A 19905-nucleotide genomic window follows, 5' to 3' on the forward strand; every position below is an offset into this window, starting at 1 on the left:
ACCTCCACCGCTTGCGTTGGGTCAATAAACAGGGCATCTTTATAAAACACTGCTGTGCCTCAACACCTTCCAAGCAGAGACTGTTCGTCCAAAGAGCAGTGAAATATTCTACTGGTGCCAAACATCTTGAGTACAGTGTGGGTGTGGGGTACAGTCTATATTTGATCGTTAGTGGAAAATACTAAACAATGCCTCCAAATGACCATTACCTGCATATGCATTTCAAAAACATCTCTCTTCCTTGAGAAGCCAGCCCTTGAAAAATTAAGTTTGCTTATCATATATGTTTGCTGGGTCATGGATCTGTGATTTTTTTCCCCAGAGGTTCTCTTTCATGTCCATTGACTCATTCAACTCATCCCTGCCATCAATCAGAAGCAAAATACATGTTCCCTCAAGGGCCCCTATGGTTTTCACAGAAGACACGTTTATTTAGCCCTTGAGTTCTTTTGTACCAGGGTGTCTGAGGAACTCCACATGGCAATCCACATAGACCAAGGTCACTGAATCCTTCTCTTGGTTTAAAGCAGATTAGAGCCTACATTTCCTTAAGATCCTATTAGGTATACGTTTTAGCAGTGGTCCATGAAAACCTATCTGACTCAACATTATGGAACTAAATTAAACCTCTCTGCATTCACCAAATGTTCTGCCAGAAGGCATCTTTGTGTTTGTCAAGGTAGATAAACAGAATGTTTCCCTTTACAGCCAAGCCTCGTTTAAAGGCACATTGAAAAGCTTAATGATACACATTACTACCAGATGTCCTTTCCCCAAGTCATCTGGATTTCTTAGGCTATTTATCACTATACTTTCTGCCAGAACTCTTGCTCTGAAATCTATTTACTCAGAAAAGAATTTCAGCTTCACCATCTATTAAATCTGAATAGACCAGAAACCAATTTGTTTAACTCAATAAACAGTTCTGGGCTCCAGAAGTAGACATTCGCCGCTTAAGGATCTGGGTCAGTGTTACCCAGAAAGTGATAACGTGGGTCCCCAGGACAGCTGAATCCCTGCAGTAAATAAGCCTCTTCACATTCTTTGGAGGCCAAGCCACAGACTTCAGGGATGGCTCTCTGACCTTTGCTCCGCACCGAGCGTTTCTCACACATTCCTGAGAGACTTGGGTGGATCTGCACACATTCTTGTCCGCGGTGCAGCCTGCCACATGCTTAAGTGGCTACTCCAAAGATTTTATGATCATGTAGATCTTCATTAGCCTTTATTTCAGTCAGAATATTTATTTGCTTTTCAGCAGCACACATGGTTTAAGACAAATACAGTAGCTCTTTTTTCAGTCAAGTCTACAGCATTATTCTGACATTGCCACCTTGCCCCTCCAAGGACTTCCAAGTTGACAAAACTAGACGAGGTCCCAATGGAAAGTCACTGCCAGCCAACACCGTTTGACTCAGCCCGTTTCATAAACAGCAATGTTTCCTTCAGACCTGGACTTAAAGACTTAATTTTGCCTGCTCTCCACCTCCATTTCTACTTACTGCCCAACAGGGCTCCTTTCCATTGCCCAGAGATCCCTCCGCTTTCACCTGAGGCTGTGTTCACGACCCCCCACTCCCTCCCCCACCACTTCTCCAAAACACGTGTGTATGGCCACGTGGTTACATCGAGGACGAATTTGCCCGTATTTCCTTTCTGCACATCTTTTTGCCCTCTCTTCTCTCACCAGGAATGAACAGATAAGTATAACACAACATGATTGATGAGACAGCAGAATTTTCATTTTTAAAAGTTTAAAAACACATCTCTTTAAGTTTACGCCCTTAAATTTCCATTGGCAGCAATACACAAGGTTGTAAGTTTTCTTCGTAGACTACGTTTTTGCTTTGAGGTTGCAGACCTTATTTTGAGATTGCACTTTCACACACTTCATTTGCACTCTGATACAGTTTTAATTTTTTCAACAGTTTTCTTACACAGTATTAGCAAAGATTGCAAATTCAAGTGCTGGCAGCATCTTAGAACGTATCATAAATGTGTTCTTTGGAGGTGGTGGTGACCGGGCCAAGTCAGAGAGTGCATACCTCGTCTGAGGAGGAATGCAATGCTGTTCTAGGAAATGCAGGCCCATTCCTAACAGCTAATATAAATTATCCAGAGGAGCTAAACAGTCGAATCTTTTTTGTGTGTGAAATCTCCCAATATTTAAATATTAGCATCTACATCAAATATTTTAAAACATGTTTCGATCGAATTAAACACACCGATCACTAGTTTGCAAGGGTTATAAAGTACAGTTGGGGTGTGGTGGGGTGGACGGACCACGCTGAGCCAGGACCCTGAGGTGAGAGTGCTCACAGGAAAAGGGCAGATTCACCAGCAAGAGACAGAAGGAAGGGGTTCAGACTCAGCTCCGTATGTGTAGGTCAGAGTTTCTTAACTTCGGCCTCCTTGATCTGCGGGATAAGACAATTTTTTCCTGTAGGGGGCTGTGTATTTTAGGATGTTTAGCAGTATCCCTGGCTCAGATACCAGTGGCACCCATCTGCCCCTTCCCTCAGCCCCTGTCATCATAACCAACAGAGCCTCTACACGTTGCCAAATATCCAAGGAGGCAAAACTGTCCTGTGTTGAGAATCACTGGAGTAGATGTTGTGGTATAAGAGATGGGAGTTGCTGTCAGGGTGTTGTCTCCTGAGTTGGTAGGTGAAGAGTCTAACTAATTGGGAGCACGGAGGCATGGAGCCTGAAAGAGGGCAAATGAGAAAGGTCATGGAAATGTGGTAATAGAGGCCAGCATTCTCCCGAGGACTAGCAAGAACTAACGATACAGCAGCCCCAAACTGGAACCCCTGGGAAAGGCCTAGGAACAAAGCAGTACCCAGTTACTCAGATTAGAGAATGGAGTAGAGGTAGGTCTATGAGGCCAAGAAGACTCCTGGGTTATGCTTTGAACTAGGAACATGGTTGAGTTCACATTTACGGCAGAGCACAGCTCGTGAGAGTGGAAAGATCCAAGCTGTGGGGATTAGATCAATGATGAGGCAGGGATATAGGGGTCTTGGAACCAGAGGTGGCAGGAAACAGGATGAGCGACATTTATCAGGGAGTTTATTCTCCCTTCCCCCTAATGGACCAGGGGCTTTGTCCTGCTTCAAAGAATAGCTCTGGGTGCACTCTCACTCCCAGGAGCGTGCCCACACCTTTCCCTTCCACCTCTTCTTCCCCCACAGACGTGCATCTCCTAAACTCCAAGGGACCCCACAGCACTTACAACCAGGGGGTGATAGGCATCAGCAGCTCGTCCCAGGCTAACCCCCTGGACCCATCTCCAAGGCCCCCTTCTCTCTGACTTCCCAGCAAGCCAACGCAGCCCTGCTTGGGCTCTCTCCTGCTGTTTCTTCTACCCTGAGCCCTTCCTTGTTTCACTGTCCTCAGATTTAATAAAAGTATTTGCAAAATAATAATTTAAAAATAATAATAGCTCTGGTCCTAGGTGCTGATTTATTATTTTGTTTTTCTTACCAAGGTCCTCCTTGATAACTCTTAATAGAAACCCAGCAGAGTTAGTTAGGAACTATTTTTTCTAGAGAAAAAAGCATTGTCCTAATCTCTACAGTCAATCTTCTACATCAGTTGGGCAGAGAAGGAAGCGAAGGTCTCTGGAGAGGCCGTTGAGTGTTAAATCTGAGGGTTTGCCTCTCTGGGACCAAGGGGTGAGTCGCTCACAGGGGCCAACTCAGAGTATCTATTTCTGTTTTAATGTATAGTTTCCCCCTTTAGTATTGAGAAGCTCGATGTTTGTTTTTCTTTTTTTTCTGGTGTGTTTTAAAAAATGTATTTTATTTATTTATTTTTAGAAAGAGGGGAAGGGAGGGAGAAAGAGAGGGAGAAAAACATTGATATGTGGCTGTCTCTTGCACATGCCCAGTCAGGGACCTGGCCCACAACCCAGGCATGTGCCCTGACTGAGAATCAAACCAGCCACTTCTCAGTTCACAGCCGGCACTCAGTCCACTGAGGCACACCAGCCTGGGTGAAGAGCTCAACGTTTCTAAGAATTTGCCTGTCCCAGGAGTCACAAACTTGCAGCTGGGTTGACTATGGCCCACAGCTATTTTGTTTAAAACAGTAATTTAGGACTTGGAAACTTTTCACATTAAAATATAAATATCCAGCAATTCTTCAAAAACTCTGGCAATGCTAAGTGCTCATTTCCCACATGGAAACAAATGGTTGGAACAGACTGGCTGCTGTTCACTGAACGCAAGTCCACTGCTCTTTGGTTCACCCAGATCCCATTGTCTCCTGACCTGGACTGCTGCACCCATTAAAGCATACTGCTCCTGGAGACACTTAAATCATGAAATAAAGGGCAGAGGGCATCAACTCTGCCAAACAGCACAGGTCTAGTATCATCACAACTAGACCTATGCTGCCCCTTGTTTTCTCATAAAGCCCCCGTCCTACCAGCCCAGGATAGTCCATTGCAAAATCTCCCATATTCAGTCTCCATGGTTTAAAAGGGTGTTCTTAAAAGCACTGGCTGTTTCCTCTGCCTTGATAATTTGCTTTGAGAATTATCAATATGACACTGAAGTTCACCAAGATTTGCACATCAAGAATATAATCACAAGTACTACTCAGAAATCTACTATTTCCAGTTCATGAAATGAAATATTTTTATCCTTATGTGCCTATTCACTGAACATTTCTTGTTCTTTTAAAAATGGTTTTCTTTTTAAACTTGCTTCTATAGGTTTCTTCATTCTCCACCTTCTCAAGGTCATGGAAGATCTAGAAGCAACATTATTTGAAGAATTTGAGAACTACTCCTATCCCACAGAATATTACTCCCCAGAGTCTGATGTGGAAGAGAAAATACCCCTGGGAGTGGTTCACTGGGTCTCTCTGGTGTTATATTGTTTAGCGTTTGTCCTGGGCATTCCAGGGAATGCCATTGTCATTTGGTTCACAGGTTTCAAGTGGAAGAAGACAGTCACCACTCTCTGGTTTCTCAATCTAGCCATTGCGGATTTCATTTTTCTTCTCTTCTTGCCCCTGTATATCTCCTATGTGGCCATGAATTTCCAATGGCCTTTTGGCCTCTGGTTATGCAAGGCCAATTCCTTCATTGCCCAGCTGAACATGTTTGCCAGCGTTTATTTCCTGACGGTAATTAGCCTGGACCGCTATGTGCACTTGATCCATCCTGCCGTAGCTCATCGGCACCGAACCCTGAGGAACTCCCAGATTGTTATTGTACTCGTTTGGCTTTTGGCCGCTATAATGGGTGGTCCGTCCCTATACTTCCGGGACACCGAGGAGCTGAATAACCACACTATTTGCTATAATAATTTCCACAAGCATGATCCTGACATCGCTTTGATGAGGCACCACGTTCTGACCTGGGTGAAATTTATCTTTGGGTACCTCTCGCCTTTACTAACAATGAGCATTTGCTACTTGTGTCTCATCTTCAAGGTGAAGAAGCGAAGCAACCTGGTCTCTAATAAGTATTTCTGGACCATCGTCGCTGTGGTCTTGGCCTTTTTTATTTGCTGGACTCCTTACCACCTGTTCAGCATTGGGGAGCTCACGATTCATCACAGTAGCAATTTCCACCAGGTGCTGCGGGCTGGAATCCCCCTCTCCACGGCCCTGGCATTCCTCAATAGTTGCTTGAATCCCATCCTTTATGTCCTAATTAGTAAGAAGTTCCAAGCACGCTTTCGCGCCTCGGTTGCTGAGATACTGAAGTACACGCTGTGGGAAGTCAGCTGTTCTGGCACGGCGGGCGAACAGCTTAGGAACTCTGAAACCAAGAACTCGGGCCTCCTGGAAACAGCCCAGTGAAATACTACTCTTCCACACGTCGGGATCAGGCTTTTGTGTGGGTCCCCTGACAAATGCCTTCAGATGACTTGGTCCCAAGATACAGAGCGGGCCGTAGCGTTTCGTTGTTGTTTTTGGTTAGTTCGTTGGCATCACATTCTTATGTGGATATAACATTGAGGAAAGATTTTCATTTTTTCCCTGTTACTTAAATTATGTGTCATTGTTGCTGATTATACTATAGTGCATTAATCATGGGTGTTGAGGTAATTTCAGTTATTATTTTATAAATCTTAACAAATGTCTCTAAGTCCTAAATCTTAATATTAAATATGTGATTAACTCATTTCAAAAATAGGAAAATAAGTTTCCTTAAGCCTTTTAATTTTGTACAAGTAACCTGTTAGAAAAGTTCTTAAAATGTAACATGTGCACTTCTTAATTTCATGTAACCTTTGTATATACATTTATGAATTAAACTAATAGTTGATTACAGTAATTAGTTTAAAGCATTTTTCCAGTTGATAGTTATTAATGCTTCGTAAACTGCCCCAAAATCTAGTTGCTTAGAAACAAAGATTTATTACTGTGCTATCTCACAGCTCAGAGTCAGGAATTCGAACAAGCACAGAAGGGAGGCTCCTCTGTGCTTTACAATGAATGCCTGGAACCTCAGCTGGACTGCGGGGACCCAAATGGCTGAGGTTCCCAGCAGCTGGGGTTGGCTGAGCAGCTCTCTGCCCTTCCTTCTTCTCTCCTCTCCTCCCCCCACTCTCCTCTCTTCTTTTCTCACACAGCTGTTCTATCATGGCACTTCTGGATAGCCAGACTTCATATAGAGCAATTTAGGGCTCCAAGAGACCAAGGCGGACATTTCTAGTACTGTTAGAGCTATGCTCAACACAGACATTGTATCACTCCCATAGTACCCTATTGGTCAAAGCCATCATAAGCCTTTTATTTCCATAACAGTCTTTATATAGACACCAGTATAAAACCAATAAAGCACCCCTGGCTGGTGTGGCTCAGTGGATTGAGCGCTGGTTCAATTCCAGGTCAGGGCACATGCCTGGGTTACCAGCCAGGCCCCCGTTTGTGGGCGTGTGAAGGCATCTGACTGATGATTGATGTATCTCACACATCAGTGTTTCTCTCCTTCCCTTCCTCTCTCTCTAAAAATAAATAAATAAAATCTTTTAAAAAAAAGACCAATAAAGCACACCTTTAAGTCAGGTGTACATCTGTCGCATATTAGACTGTAAGAATATTTTGACCTATATTCATTATTCCATTTAGCAAATAAGTGAATATCTAAGAGGTATGCAAAGCTAAACAGGTATTGTGAGGGATGCCAAGAACCATAAAGTACTCATAGTTTAGAAAGTGAGATGAAATTTGCATAAAAACAATCACGAAACAAAGCAGGCTGTACTAAGCGCCAAAGAGAGCCAGGAAAGGTGCGCCTTGTTCTGAGTGCTGAGAGATGGCATCCGGCGGGGAGGGGAGGGAGCACAGGAAGCCTCTGTCCTGCCTTGGGGCTTCCCTGCAGTCCTGGTCCTACCTTTTGTCTCTGCTGGCATCCTCCTCTTCGTGAAGATAAACTCTGCTACTCACTGCGATTTAAAATATATGTTTAGCCTTGGTTGGTATGGCTCAGTGGATTGAGCACTGCCCTTTGAACTAAAGGGTCACCAGTTTGAAAACCAGTCAGGGCACATGCCTGGGTTGCAGACCAGGTGCCCAGTTGGGGGCATGCAAGAGGCAACTGATTGATCTGATGTTTCTCTCCTCCCTCCCTTTCCCTCTCTCTAAAGATAAATAAATAAAATATTAAGGAAATAAAAATAAATTTAAAATATATTTAATTTTCTACAATTTCTCAATTTTAATTTGGACATTGTGAGGGGAGTGTTATTTCTTGAATCAGTATCCTTTTTAATTTCATCTCTTATTAATTTCATCTACTATCAGGTCATTTATTGTCTATGTTCTTTACTATGAGCCCCATGCAACAATCAGGTCTGGCTTTGAAAATTATTCCAAAAAATGTGTGGCATAGCTCAGTCTACCCAAACTTCTGCTATTCCTAGACCTCGTGGTTTCTGTCATATCCAGTATAGATTAAGGGGAGGAAGGGAGAGAAAAACTCTTTGTGAGCTTCTGGCCCTCTGTCCAGCATTTACCTTTTTCCTCTGCCCGTGGTTTGAGATATTCCACTCTGGGTCCCCCCTTGTCCCTGGAGGAACAGGTCCTGGGTTCCCAGAATCAGGAGAAAAGCTGGAGGATCCAAGAAGAAAAAAAAGAGGGAGAGCATCATAGTCTCCTCCTTTTTGAGCAAATGGAGACTCTCAAGGCTGCAGGGGAGAGAGGAAGGCTGAGGAGCAGTGAGGGCAGAGGAAAATGAAGGGAGCAGGGGTTTTCCTGGAAGTCACATTTCAGGGCGGTGCTTCCTGACCTCTGTGGGTTAGGGATCCCTGCAAAGCCGCTCTACGCACTCGGTTAATTGGGCACTTGGTTAATCTCGGGCCCTCAAGCTTTCCAAGGGCCTAAGGAAATATTCAAGATCTTAAAAAATAATTATTGGCTCTAGAATACAAAAAGAGAACTGGGAAAGTCAAAAGGAATACTTAATTGCATGCAATAAAATATACCTTTATGGCGCTTGGTCAAATGAAGTGTTTAGTAATTATATAAAAACATATTTAACATGGGATTTCAGTATGTTTCAATGCTTGGTATGAGGCATGGGGCTTCCCAAAAGAAAAGTGCTTTGAGAAGGTCTACGAAGGTCTTAGAGGAACTTTGAATCCCTGCAAGAATCTGATGAAAGTCATGTGTCCTTTCTACAGAAAAATGCCTTTAAATAAAATACCAGGGAGGCCTTAGATCCCAGGATAAGAACTCCAGCTTCAGGAGTTTTTAAAATAGATGGTAGCAGGCATGTTGACAGGAATTCACTAGGGGAAAGCAGCAACCAGTACAGGCACTTTGCAGCAAACACAGGACTTGCTTTCATTCTCAGTTTGAGGGAAGATCCAAGGAGTAATGGGGGACCCACACTTAGATCCAGGACTGGGGCCTCCTCCCCTGGCAGGTGGAATCTGGTTAGTGAGGCTCTCTCGAGGGATAATGACGAAGAGCAGGATGAAGGACGAGAAAGACAGAGGCTGGAGGCTGGACGAGCGGTTCAGCAATTTGGGGAAGAAGCGAAGGAGCCTGGTGCCTATTTGGCAGGAGAGAAAGAATCCCAGGAAGCTCAGGGACTGGGGTGTAGACCCAGGGAGACCTGCCTTTTCCTCAATGGAAGGAAGCTCTTAGGAACAGAGCATAAGTCCCAAGGCCTCCGGAGGCAGAATATCTGGATTTGAATTACGGCTGCAACACATCCTAGTTCTGTGACCTTGGCTAAACTCAGATTTCTAGACCTCAATTTTCCCCATCTGCAAAATGGGAATAGCAATGGTATCTGCCACACGGAGTTGTTGTGAAAATTAAATGAGTTGCTGCGGGTATTTGTAGGGCATTCCTGAAAGCACTTAGAGTGGTACTTAGCTCTATAGATAGCTACCTGATAAAAAATTAGCTGGTATTAAACTTACTCAATGAAACTCCTACCATATTCTGACATAGTAACTGTTTAGTAAATGTTAGATCCCCTCCTCCTCTTGCATGAACATACAAGTCTCATAGGAGGCACACAGACAACTTTAAAACAAGACAGTTCATAAGTACTGTAAAAGAATATATGTGCTGGGAGGCTGCAAGGCGCAGGAAGGAGCAGAATTTAAAAAGGCTTCTTGCAAGAGGTGTTTGAAGTGCATTTTGAAAAATGACTACCATGTGACAAAGTGCAGGTGCGGAAAGAGGTTATTTTAGGTAGATGGCACAGCAAGAACAAAGGTAGAGACTGGAAAACATGGGCTGTGTTCAGAAAAGGGCAAATAGTCCCATTTTACAGGAACAAAGTGAAAATAGGAGATTCAGAGCTGGTGTCAAGCTTGAAGAGTAATCCACAGTTCTTTCCTATGTTTATATATGGGCAGTAGGTCTTTTGGGGATGAATGTTTAGAAGTCTGTGGGCATTCTCTTTTGATTTTCACTTTCCTGAAGGTTGTACAGGCCAGTGAAGTTCCAAATGACAGGCTCTTATTTGGGACATTTCTTGAATGCACCTATTATCAAACGGGGCATGTAATGAGAGAATGTCTGTTTATCAGTCTCAGTTTCCAATTTAGGTTTACCCTTATGTGATATCTTCTCACGCTCCCTAAGTGAAGATATGAAGCACTGCTGAAATAGGATTAAACTGTATAAAAGCAGAGAAGAAGAACTTTTCCCACTCTATTACCGACACATTATTGGACTCTGAAGACCTGGATTTGAGTTCTTCCTCCTCTCACTGGATGAATACCCAGGCACATCATCTTTCAGAGCTCAGTCTAACCTGTCAATGGTGATAACAGTGTCTGCCTAATCTCCTAGGCTTATAATAAAGTTCAAATTAGACAACATGTAGGAGCCATTTATCTATATATTTTAGTTTTTTATTCTAAGGAAAATAGTTGCCATTGCTGAATGGTATTTGGAAAAAATTACGCATGTCTCAAAACACGAATGCAACTCTTTTTGTATTTGCGTCTTTGTCTATAAGCTTATCTTTTGATAATAACAATATAAAATCAAGCATTTTTCAATGTTGCTATCGTCTCCATTTTTTAAGTAATTCTATTAAGCTTACAAAAGATTTCATTGAGTATATATGCCATCGTTTAATCATTTCCATTTATGTTGGGATTATAACAGTCTTATTTACCTGCCTCCATCCACCGCATCTCCAAATTTCCCCATGAATGCGCCAGCCTATTATTCAAATGCCTCACAACCTGGCCCCATCCTGTCTAATCCAACACACTGCGAAATGCAGCCGAATTGGTTGAATGGCCTCCGGAACGTTCCTGGGTTTATCACTCTGCCTTTCATACCCTCCTGGGACATTCTCTCTCCCTCTCTCCTTTTAACAAACTGGTCAAGGTCTATCTAGTTTAAGCTCTGATTTCTCTAAAAAACTTTTCTTCAATTCTAGCTTATTTGTGAACTTTTGGGTTATCCGCTTAATCACAAAATGACTTTTATACTTTTTCAACAATTTTGTATGTGTTTGAACCACCTCCCTAGTAATTTTCTTTGTAATTTTTTATAGCAGCTAGGAGTGATGCTGAATGAATCATTTTTTAATTCCCTCCCACACCATACCCAACCCTGTGCCGGGAGGCTGAACCTGAAAAATAAACAAGGTTTCAGTTATTGTAATCATGTATGGGGCATGCAAATAGAGGTGGCCACTTATTTTTTCTGTCTTCCACTCCAAAGGCAGAAACCGGGAAAAAAAAATCTTTCTCTCTACATATACCTATGCCCCCAAGCCTATGGGTTCAAAAACAGTTCATTCAGTATCCTGGCTCACATGTAAATGTCAGCACTGCTCATAAATAGCAAAAAATTGAAAGCAATCTAAAAATCCAATAAATAGACTGGTTACATAAGATATGAAACAATGGATTATGTAACTTAAAAATGAGGAAGCTTTTTCTGTACCGATATGGAATATCCAAGATATAGATGATCTCCAAGATATTTATCTGTTTCTACGGACAAAATGCCAAGCGCAGAACTGTCTGTGTTGCATGCTGCAGTTGGTCTGTGTGCATATGCTCAGACCAGCCCTGGAAAGGCCCAAGAACCTGGTGGTATATCAGTTGCTTTTATTGGAAGTGAACAGGAAGTGAACAAAGATTTTATTGTATAACCCCTTGAATTTTGAACCATGTCAATGTATTATCTACTTTTAAAAATATAAAATTAAAAGATACTGTTAAATATATTTTTTATTCAAGACTGTGAAGTCAAGCTTTGGTCACACGTGTCATCAGTTATGTCTTTTTTTAAAGCTTTCATTTACTTATTTTCAGAGTGGAGGAGGGAGGAAGAAAGAGGGAAACACCAATGTGTGAGAGAAACAGCTCAGTAATCAGTGGCCTCTTGCACACCCCCAAACGGGGACCTGGCCTGAAACCAGAGAGGCGCCCTGACAGGGAATCACACCAGTGACTTTTCGGTTCGCAGGCTGGCACTCAATCCACTGAGCCTCACCAGCCAGGGCTTTTTTCAAGATTTATAAGACAGCTGTGGCTTGAACTCACCGTGCTGAATTTTTAAACGCTTTTTAAACAAATTTTTAATCATTAGTTTCTTATCATTAATATTTGTTGAAACTTAATGTTTTGGTCAAGCTACTTGGTACCAATCTCTTTAATATGTCAATGCTTAAATTATTTTCGCTACTATTCATTAGTTCATCTCTCCATAGCAGCATTTCCAGAATCCAGAGGATCTGAATCACTAGAAAATGAGGTGCTGCCCTCTGCTGGCTCTCATGATACTGACAACCTGAAATTTTCTCATGATTTTAGATTGGGCTTGCTGGACTAAATTGCTTAGTGAAGATTTCAATCTTTAGTACATATACATCCAATTAAACAAATTTTCTTTACAATTTCAACTATTTCCCACACTCAAGGTAGTCACATATAAAGAAAATCAGATTTGAGAGGGGAAAATAAAAACAGCATTGACTGCTTCAGCTAGGAAACTTCTGACCTCAAATCACTTAATCTCTTTGGTCTACAGAGACCTTTGGAGGTCAGCAATTTCCAAGCTCTACTTTTATAAAAACTACTGTGAAAAAAATCAAATGCCATATATATCTCAAATTAACAAAGATGAAACTGTTCCCAGGATTCAACTGTCCCGTAACGTGCTCTCTTCATCTCGGCACATTCACCTGCGGTACGACCTCACTTGGTCAGTGCAGAAATCCTTCTGCCCCAGTGGGTCCCATCATATTTCCAAATGAGAAAAGTCCTTCTGCCCCAATGGGTCCCATCAGATTTCCCCACTTAGCCCCCGTTCACCTTCACACCCAAGCCAGGCTTTAGGAAAAAAACCATAGCCTGGAAATCAATTATGTGTATAATCTCCCTCCCACAACACAATGCTACTCAAAACATACTCCTAACACGTCCCACTTTCTCCTTTGTAGGTATATGGTCAGGCATGATTGCATCTGGGCAAATGGTTGCTAATTCATGAGAAATTCTGGGAGCCCTTCCAGTACTTGTTACCCTGTGATGTGTTAGGTGTCCTTGAGTAACATTGCACATCTCCACATTTAACATTTGAAATTGTGGTTTCTCAGTCACAAGTAACAACCAACTTGAAGATGCTAGGTTACTTCATCAGCCATTTAGGTCTGCCCTGTCTCAGCATTAAAATCCTTTTAACTCCAAAAGTTTGACTACTCCCCAAAGACTGTAATAAGACATTCTTCACCAGGTGCCCAGTGTTGCCCAAGTAAGTGCTTTATAGACTCACTTGATATGACTCTTCGTTTAAGGTAACCCTAACATTCCCACTGAAGAAAACTAGCTCAGGTAACTCCTTGCAAAGCCCAGGGTCTAAACCATCAAACCACAGGGCTAACCTCTTAACCCAAAATCCCCATAAATGCAGTTTTTAGCTCACCAATTTCTCTTAAAAATGAGAAATAGGAAAACTTAAAATACGGTATCATGCACTGCTGAGCACATCCCTAGTTAAGTACAGAAATTATACTGAGATTGAGCTCATTTAAATCAGTTCATAAAATCTGTAATACCTACCTATAGAGCTTTTGTAATAGGTTGTTTCCCTTTTTTTGTGCTCATAGTCTTAACAATACTGACCCAGTCCTGACTGGTGTGGCTCATTTGGTTGGGCAATGGTCCTGCAAACTGAAAGGCCACTGGTTTGATTCCCCCATCAAAGCACGCTTGGTTTGCAGGTCTTATCCCGAAGTCAGGGTTTGATTGACATTTTGCTTCCTCCCTTAACCTCTCCCTAGAGCCTTAAAAAAAAAATGCTAACTCAAATTTATATTACAAATTAGTCACTAGATTACTCAAAATGGAAGGAATATACAGTTAACCCTTGAACATGGGCTCAAACTATGTGAGTCCACTTATACACAAACTCTAAACTATAGTCAGTCCTGTATCCCTGAGTCTTGCATCTGTGGATGATGCAGAAGGCTGAATGCGTGGACGTTTTTGCCATTTTATGCAAGGGACTTGGTACCCACGAGGAGTTCTGGAACTGATCCCCTATGGATAACTAGGCACTTAAGTTTTGGTGGAACAAAGATAACCATGAACTTTTGACCATGTTGGGGGTTGGCACCCCAACCTCTCATCTTGTTCAAGGGACAACCATACCACCCTCTTATTAAAGTCAAGAGCCAAGCATTATCTCTCAAGCTTTTATTTAAGGGCAACGATCCGGGATGGACTTCAGATCTTGTTGAAAGCAGCCACGTCCATGGACTGCACATAGTCCTCAAAAGCAGTGATCCGCTCCTCCAGCATGTCTGTTCCAACTTTATCGTCTTCCACTACACACTGTATTTGAAGCTTTTTAATTCCATACCCCACTGGAACCAGCTTAGCTGAAAAGAACATTAAGAAAAATCTTAGAGAGTACTGTTCAGTGGCAAATGTTGAAACCACGCAAATTCCCAATGTCAATTTCAAAAACAAAACAAAGAGCAACAACTAAACTCACAAGAGCCCCAGACCAAGCCGTCTGCTTGAATGCTCCTGACACACTCCTCTAATTTCGCCATGTCCGTCTCATCATCCCAAGGTTTCACATCTAGCAAGATGGAAGACTTGGCAACAAGTGCAGGTTCTAGAAAACAGTATAAGAAACAGAATTAAAAAAAAAAAAAAAAAAAAAACCAACTAGAAAAAGAAAAAAAAAAGAAAGAGCATTACTCAAATATTCTATCATATTTTTTAACCTAATTTAATCCAAGACATATGACAAATCAATTGTTACAAAAGGGATCACCTCTCCTTAGCCACACAAAACTACAGAACATATCCTGTGTCTGTCACACACATGCCCACTTTCTGCTTTGCTAAGAAAGAGGTGTTTAACTGTGTGACAATTCCTTTCCCACAGAGGAATACCACAACTGCCACAATCAGAACAGCTGCAGACCAGTAGCTGTGGAAATCTGAAGAACCAATTCTACAGGTTTACTGACCTAGTTGGTAAAAGTGAAGGAAATGACAGACTAATCTTTGAAAAAGATTACTTACACTATTATAAAAGGAAGATAAACACAATTATAAAATGACCTACTTTTGGCTTTCTTTGACTCATACTGTGCAAGGCGTTCTTCTCTGAGCCTTTTTGCTTCTTCGCTTTCCTGTAAAGAGAAAATTTAATTCATTTCACAAAGCTGGTTGTTCCTCAGCTTAAAGATAGTGGGGTCATCATAGCAAAGACCATTTATCAGAAAAAAGCAAATCCATCACGAACTCAGCCGAAAGATGGTGATTTGATTTCATTCATCATGTAACCAGTGAGAATTTTTAAAGGCAGGTAATAAAATGAAGCCAGGATTCAAATCCAGGCAGTTAGGCTACAGAGTCTTTGCTTAAGTACAATGATATACTTATACTAATTTATTCCGTACCTCCTCATCATCAGATCCAAAGAGATCAATGTCATCATCATCTTTACCATCTGTAGCTCCACTTCCTGTGGTGTCTTCCACATTAGCAGGGCCATACTTGCCCAAAGCTTTCTTCACTCCAGGCAGGCTTAAAAAAACAAAACAAAACACTAAACTATTAGACTGAAACGTTATTCTTCAAAACACACATGTGCTATTTTCATCGCTACCAACAGAACACATTTAACATTCCTAGGTAATTGTTTATATAGTTTAATTTCTCACCCAAACATCATGAGTAGCACGTGAAACATTACATTCAATACTCACTATGATTTACCCTTTCAGAATGAGTATTTCTGTCCTGAGAATTCACTAAATACGCTCAATTCCATTCTTAGCGACCTGGAGTCCACTTCCCCAAACTCCCACCCTTGTTGGCAGTTTCAGAAGAATGGCCAAGGACTGAACGAATGAGCTACCCTCTCACCCCAGAGGTGGACCTCCCAGCTCAGAGTCAGGCACACTGGCAGGGCAGTGTGGGGAAAAGCTGAATTGCTATTGTCCACGTTCTACTGGTTTGCAAAAAAAAGGAGGACTTCAGTCCCTTGCCTTTTTAAAATCTCTCTCTCTCTCACACACACACCAAAAACCCTTAAGTTTATAATATTCCAACAAAACTAAAGTAGCCCGCGTGCAATTCTATCAAAGGAAAATCCTGAGTTAAAGTTTAGAAAGCGCCCTGCCTGACTGGCATGGCTCAGTGGGCTGGGCATCCTGCAGCGAACCAAAAGGTTGCTGGTCTGATTCCCAGTCAAGGCACAGGCCTGGTCGCCGGCCAGGTCCCCGGTTGGGATGTTTCTCTCCCTTTCTCCTTCTCTCCCTGAAAATAAGTAAAATCTTAAGAAAGAACATAGGAAGTACTCTACTCTTCAGATAAACAAAGATAATCTTACCTGGCTTTTTCCTTTTCATAAGACTTGATGTGGTTATACCAACGTAGAGCATGATACAAATCAGCGGGTGGTGGGCCCGAGATTGCTTCAAATACTGCCATGTCTGCTTGTGATGGTACATACCTGCGAAAGACACAAAGTACATGGGACTTTAAAAATTTTGCCACAAACACCATTAAAAAAAAGACAAACGCTTCGTCTCTCAAATTTATTAATGGAATCTCGTCCATTTACTACCGGGTTACCTAAACTGCATAAGATCCTAAGTTACCTAAGTTCCTGAAGGTAAAGAACCATCTTTTCTGTTCTGTTCTGTTCTATCCTGAAGAATGCCTGACACTTCACAGACCTCGAAGATTGCAATCTCTAAAGGAGACCTATAGATTTACTTACTGACCTAAAACGCAGAAAAACCTGAAATCAGGTAAGTCACTTTAAAAGGCACATTTTTGACCCTTTTTCCCTTTGAGGCCTCTACCCTAAGGGGGCGGAGGCCGGGCTGCCTTTCCCCCAGCCGCAGCGGAGAGCGCCACGTGGTCTCGGGTGCACCCGGCCCCAGCCCCTCCACTTACCCCTCGATGTAGCTCTTGTCCGCCAGGTAGTCGTTGAGCACCTGGAGACCGGCGGGACTTTTCAGGTCTCCAAAACCCATGGTGTCGGCTGACCCGGGAACCCGGCGGCAACAGACGAAAGAGGAGCGCAGGCAACCGGGCGCCGAGCGCTAAAAAGGAAAAGGCCGCAAAAAGCCGGAAAATCCCTTATATAGCGATGGAGGCGTTCCCCTCCGCCGCGCCCGCCGGAAGTTTAACGTCAAAGTACGTTAACCTTTTCATTCCTCAACGCAAAAACCCGGGCTCTGAGTTAAACGGCCCACCAATTTTCCGTGGGCCTTTCTTTGTGGATAGAAATAAATTAATAAATGGGGCATTTTTTAAATTAGTACCTCCTCGACCTCCAGATATTTACAGTACCCGCCCCTTGAAGCACCGGAGACAACCGAAGAGGCTCGAGCTCAGCCTCCCAGTCACTTCCGGCGGAACTGCGGTCCAGGCCTCCAATCCCGGCCTCCTCCCGGCTGTTACGCCCTTCGCCCCGCCTTCTGTCAAACTGAAGGAAATGGCCGAAATCAATCTAGCGGGGAAATTGTAGAATCTGAAGTTTCTAGTCCCTCCTGGCTTCCCGTTCTCCAGGCCCGGGGGGCGGAGTTAGCTAGCGCCGCCATATTGAATGAGCAATCGGGCGCCTAAGGGGGTCGGTGTGTTGCAGACAGTTCTGCAGGGCACCCTCGGAGGCTCTAGGGAGAAGGTGAGGTCGTGTTTGGGTGAGAAGGTTGCGGTACCTCGGCCACAGGAGTTTATTTCTTAACAAAACTGTCTTCTTTGGCCCAGGAGACTCATTCTCCTCTTGTCCTTGAACTGGGCGCCGCGTCCCACTCTGCCTCCCCGGAAACCCTTGAGAGCCGGCAGGTGGGGTCCCTGTAGCCATGGTCTCTGGTCTGCTGCAGGGGCAAAGAAGAGGAGGCTCTGGAGGCCCTGGGGAGTGCTGGCCTGAATGCAGGCTTGTGGGTGACCTTCCCTCCGCAGGGGAAATGCAGGACATTCCCCTTTCTGGACAGGAGGTCGTTTTGTTCCCTGGAAGAGGACTTGTATCAAATGACAGGCCTAAAGACTGAGCATTTCTTCCAAAATTATTACTTAGCTGGTACAGTGCATCATTGTTTGGCCTCATTGTCATAGCAACCGTCCGTACCTCTGATTGTTTCTTTTGTTTGTCTTTAGTTTTGTCCATTGGTTGTGTTGGGCAGCACTTTTTATTATTTTCACTGGTGGGGAGACTGAAGGAAAAGATGTACAAAAAGTTAGCCCAAGGTCGCACTGTGAATAACAAAGCTACATTGTTTAAAAGTCCGTGGGATTTAATGCATGTACAGTATTGTAAGATTGTGGATCAGACAATTGAGGGTATAGAAAATGTAATGTGAACCGTTTCTGATGAATAAACATCAAGGTGATTTTTCTCACTTTTGAGGAATGCTGTTTTTCACCAAATTGTGGGTGCATTGTTAAGCAGGGTATTACAATGTTGCCTGAGAACCTGCACTGTCTAATTCAAGGGAAGTGCACGTTTATGTAGAGAGATTGGAGATAGAATTTATTTAGCAGCCCTGGCTGGAGTGGCTCAGTGAATTGAGCACTGGCCTGTGAGCCAAAAGCCTGGGTTGGGGGCTCAGAGGCAACCCATCCATGTTTTTCTCACCCACTGATGTTTCTCTGCTTCTCTTTCTTTCTCCCTTCCACTCTCTAAAAATATATAAAATCTTTTTTAAAACTATTTCATTTAGCAAATAATTCTTGAACATCTACTAGAAACTAGAAAGAAGTCCATGAAGAAGAATGAAATGGGTGAGGTGCCAGGGGAATAGATTTTAGATAGGCTGGTCAATGAAAGCCTCCCTGAGCAATGGCTTTGAAGCCAAAGTTGGAAGGATAAGAAGGGACAAGAAAGATCTGAGAGAGCGAGAGCATCATTTCAGTCTGAGGCCCCACTTGGTGGGAAGAAGGGAGAGGCTGTGGGAACTATGGAGCCAGAGACCTGTTAGGGGCTGGAGATGGTGGCTTGGACTAGGGTAGTACCTTGGAAGGAGAGAAGTGGAGAATGGAGAAGGTGGAGTACTACTGTCCCTATAACAAAAAGGGTTGTTCCTGCATGGTAGTTAAATATGTGTGAAGTACATATCAAAGATCTGCAATCTGTATTTCTTTTTCTTTTTTTTTTAAGTCCATACCCAAGGATATGTTTATTGATACTAGAAAGAGAGGAAGGGAAAGAGAGAGAAACATCGATCAGTTGCCTCCCATACATACCCTGTACCCCAACCAGGGTTGAACCTGCAACCTAGGTATGTGCCCTGACTGGGGATTGAATCCATAACCTTTTGGAGTACAGGATGACACTCCAACCAACTGAGCTCCCCAGGCAGGGCTGCAACCTGTATTTCTTATGTTGGGGCTGTGCAGTATTCCGTTTGATGCTGATTTATAACAGCTAGTCTAGTTCTTTCTTAGCTAAAGTGGGCACTATTAAATTGTACTAGAGACAAAATAATAGTATTAAAGTTTTTATATTGTATAAACTATTGGTTTATGATTTTGAATGTCACTGCTTGAATTCAGCAAATTGAGGTTTACCTCTATATCAGATTTTAATCGATCAGATGGCTGCTCATTCTGGAAATTGGTAATTAGACTATTTGGTGGTTCTTTTTCCAAAAGCATGGTGCTAGATCTTCAGAAAAAGGAATGACCAAAGTGAATTGTTCCTCATCAAGGAGCTTATAGTTTAGTAGGTACTAAAACTGATTGCTAACCTACGGTTTACTAGGTGGAATAATAGAGATATATACACAGCATGCACTGATAGTAAAAAGGAATAGTAAAAAGGAGTACAAAAGAAGAGCACTTTAAAACCAATCTTAAGTGGCTAGTACTACCTAAATTGATTTCAGTTTTAACTGACATTTATTGAACTCCAGCTATTAATACATTGCCTAGGAAGTTTTGTTTTCTTTCTACTCTGTAAATAAAGAAGCAGAAACTT

At 42.7% G+C, this 19905-nt stretch overlaps 3 protein-coding genes and 2 non-coding genes across 7 annotated transcripts in view; 2 read left to right on the forward strand and 3 right to left on the reverse strand.

Moving 5' to 3' along the window:
- The window catches only part of CMKLR2 (chemerin chemokine-like receptor 2), a 75359-nt gene extending 69123 nt beyond the window's left edge, over positions 1-6236 (forward strand). For all 3 annotated transcript variants that reach the window (XM_045854564.1, XM_045854572.1, XM_045854579.1), the window contains one exon: positions 4721-6236. In XM_045854564.1, coding sequence (XP_045710520.1) covers positions 4750-5817 — 1068 coding nt within the window. In that variant the 5' untranslated portion in view covers positions 4721-4749 and the 3' untranslated portion in view covers positions 5818-6236. The remainder of the gene's footprint in view (positions 1-4720) is intronic.
- Positions 6237-14135: 7899 nt separating this feature from the next.
- On the reverse strand, positions 14136-17368 carry EEF1B2 (eukaryotic translation elongation factor 1 beta 2). Its single transcript, XM_045854499.1, has 7 exons — positions 17252-17368; positions 16881-17029; positions 16309-16431; positions 15374-15500; positions 15037-15103; positions 14452-14577; positions 14136-14335 (listed from the first exon to the last, which is right to left on the reverse strand). Exons 2-7 carry the CDS (start codon positions 16958-16960, stop codon positions 14181-14183), a joined length of 678 nt encoding a protein of 225 aa, XP_045710455.1. The 5' UTR covers positions 16961-17029; positions 17252-17368; the 3' UTR covers positions 14136-14180.
- LOC123830111 lies at positions 14774-14906 on the reverse strand. Its single transcript, XR_006787702.1, has one exon. It is a non-coding gene; the product is annotated as a small nucleolar RNA SNORA41 (small nucleolar RNA).
- Positions 15183-15260, reverse strand: LOC123830105. The gene has a single exon (XR_006787700.1). It is a non-coding gene; the product is annotated as a small nucleolar RNA SNORD51 (small nucleolar RNA).
- Positions 17369-17462: 94 nt separating the features above from the next.
- NDUFS1 (NADH:ubiquinone oxidoreductase core subunit S1) overlaps positions 17463-19905 on the forward strand; it is a 28220-nt gene continuing 25777 nt past the window's right edge. Inside the window, exon 1 of the mRNA XM_045853920.1 lies at positions 17463-17613. The gene's annotated coding sequence lies outside the window, so the exon portion shown is untranslated. The remainder of the gene's footprint in view (positions 17614-19905) is intronic.

Source organism: Phyllostomus hastatus, unplaced genomic scaffold (assembly GCF_019186645.2).
Source record: "Phyllostomus hastatus isolate PE091 unplaced genomic scaffold, TTU_PhHast_1.1 phas_contig_137, whole genome shotgun sequence".
Classification (NCBI taxonomy): Eukaryota; Metazoa; Chordata; class Mammalia; order Chiroptera; family Phyllostomidae; genus Phyllostomus; species Phyllostomus hastatus.

Excerpts from the sequence above, each read along its gene's own strand:
- EEF1B2 (XM_045854499.1), bottom strand. The coding sequence starts at position 16,960 with ATGGGTTTTGGAGACCTGAAAAGTCCCGCCGGTCTCCAGGTGCTCAAC. Across the intron at positions 16,432-16,880 it reads GACAAGAGCTACATCGAGGG|GTATGTACCATCACAAGCAG; the intron begins GTAAGTGGAGGG and ends TGTCTTTCGCAG. Across the intron at positions 15,104-15,373 it reads TTGGATCTGATGATGAGGAG|GAAAGCGAAGAAGCAAAAAG; the intron begins GTACGGAATAAA and ends TTCTCTTTACAG.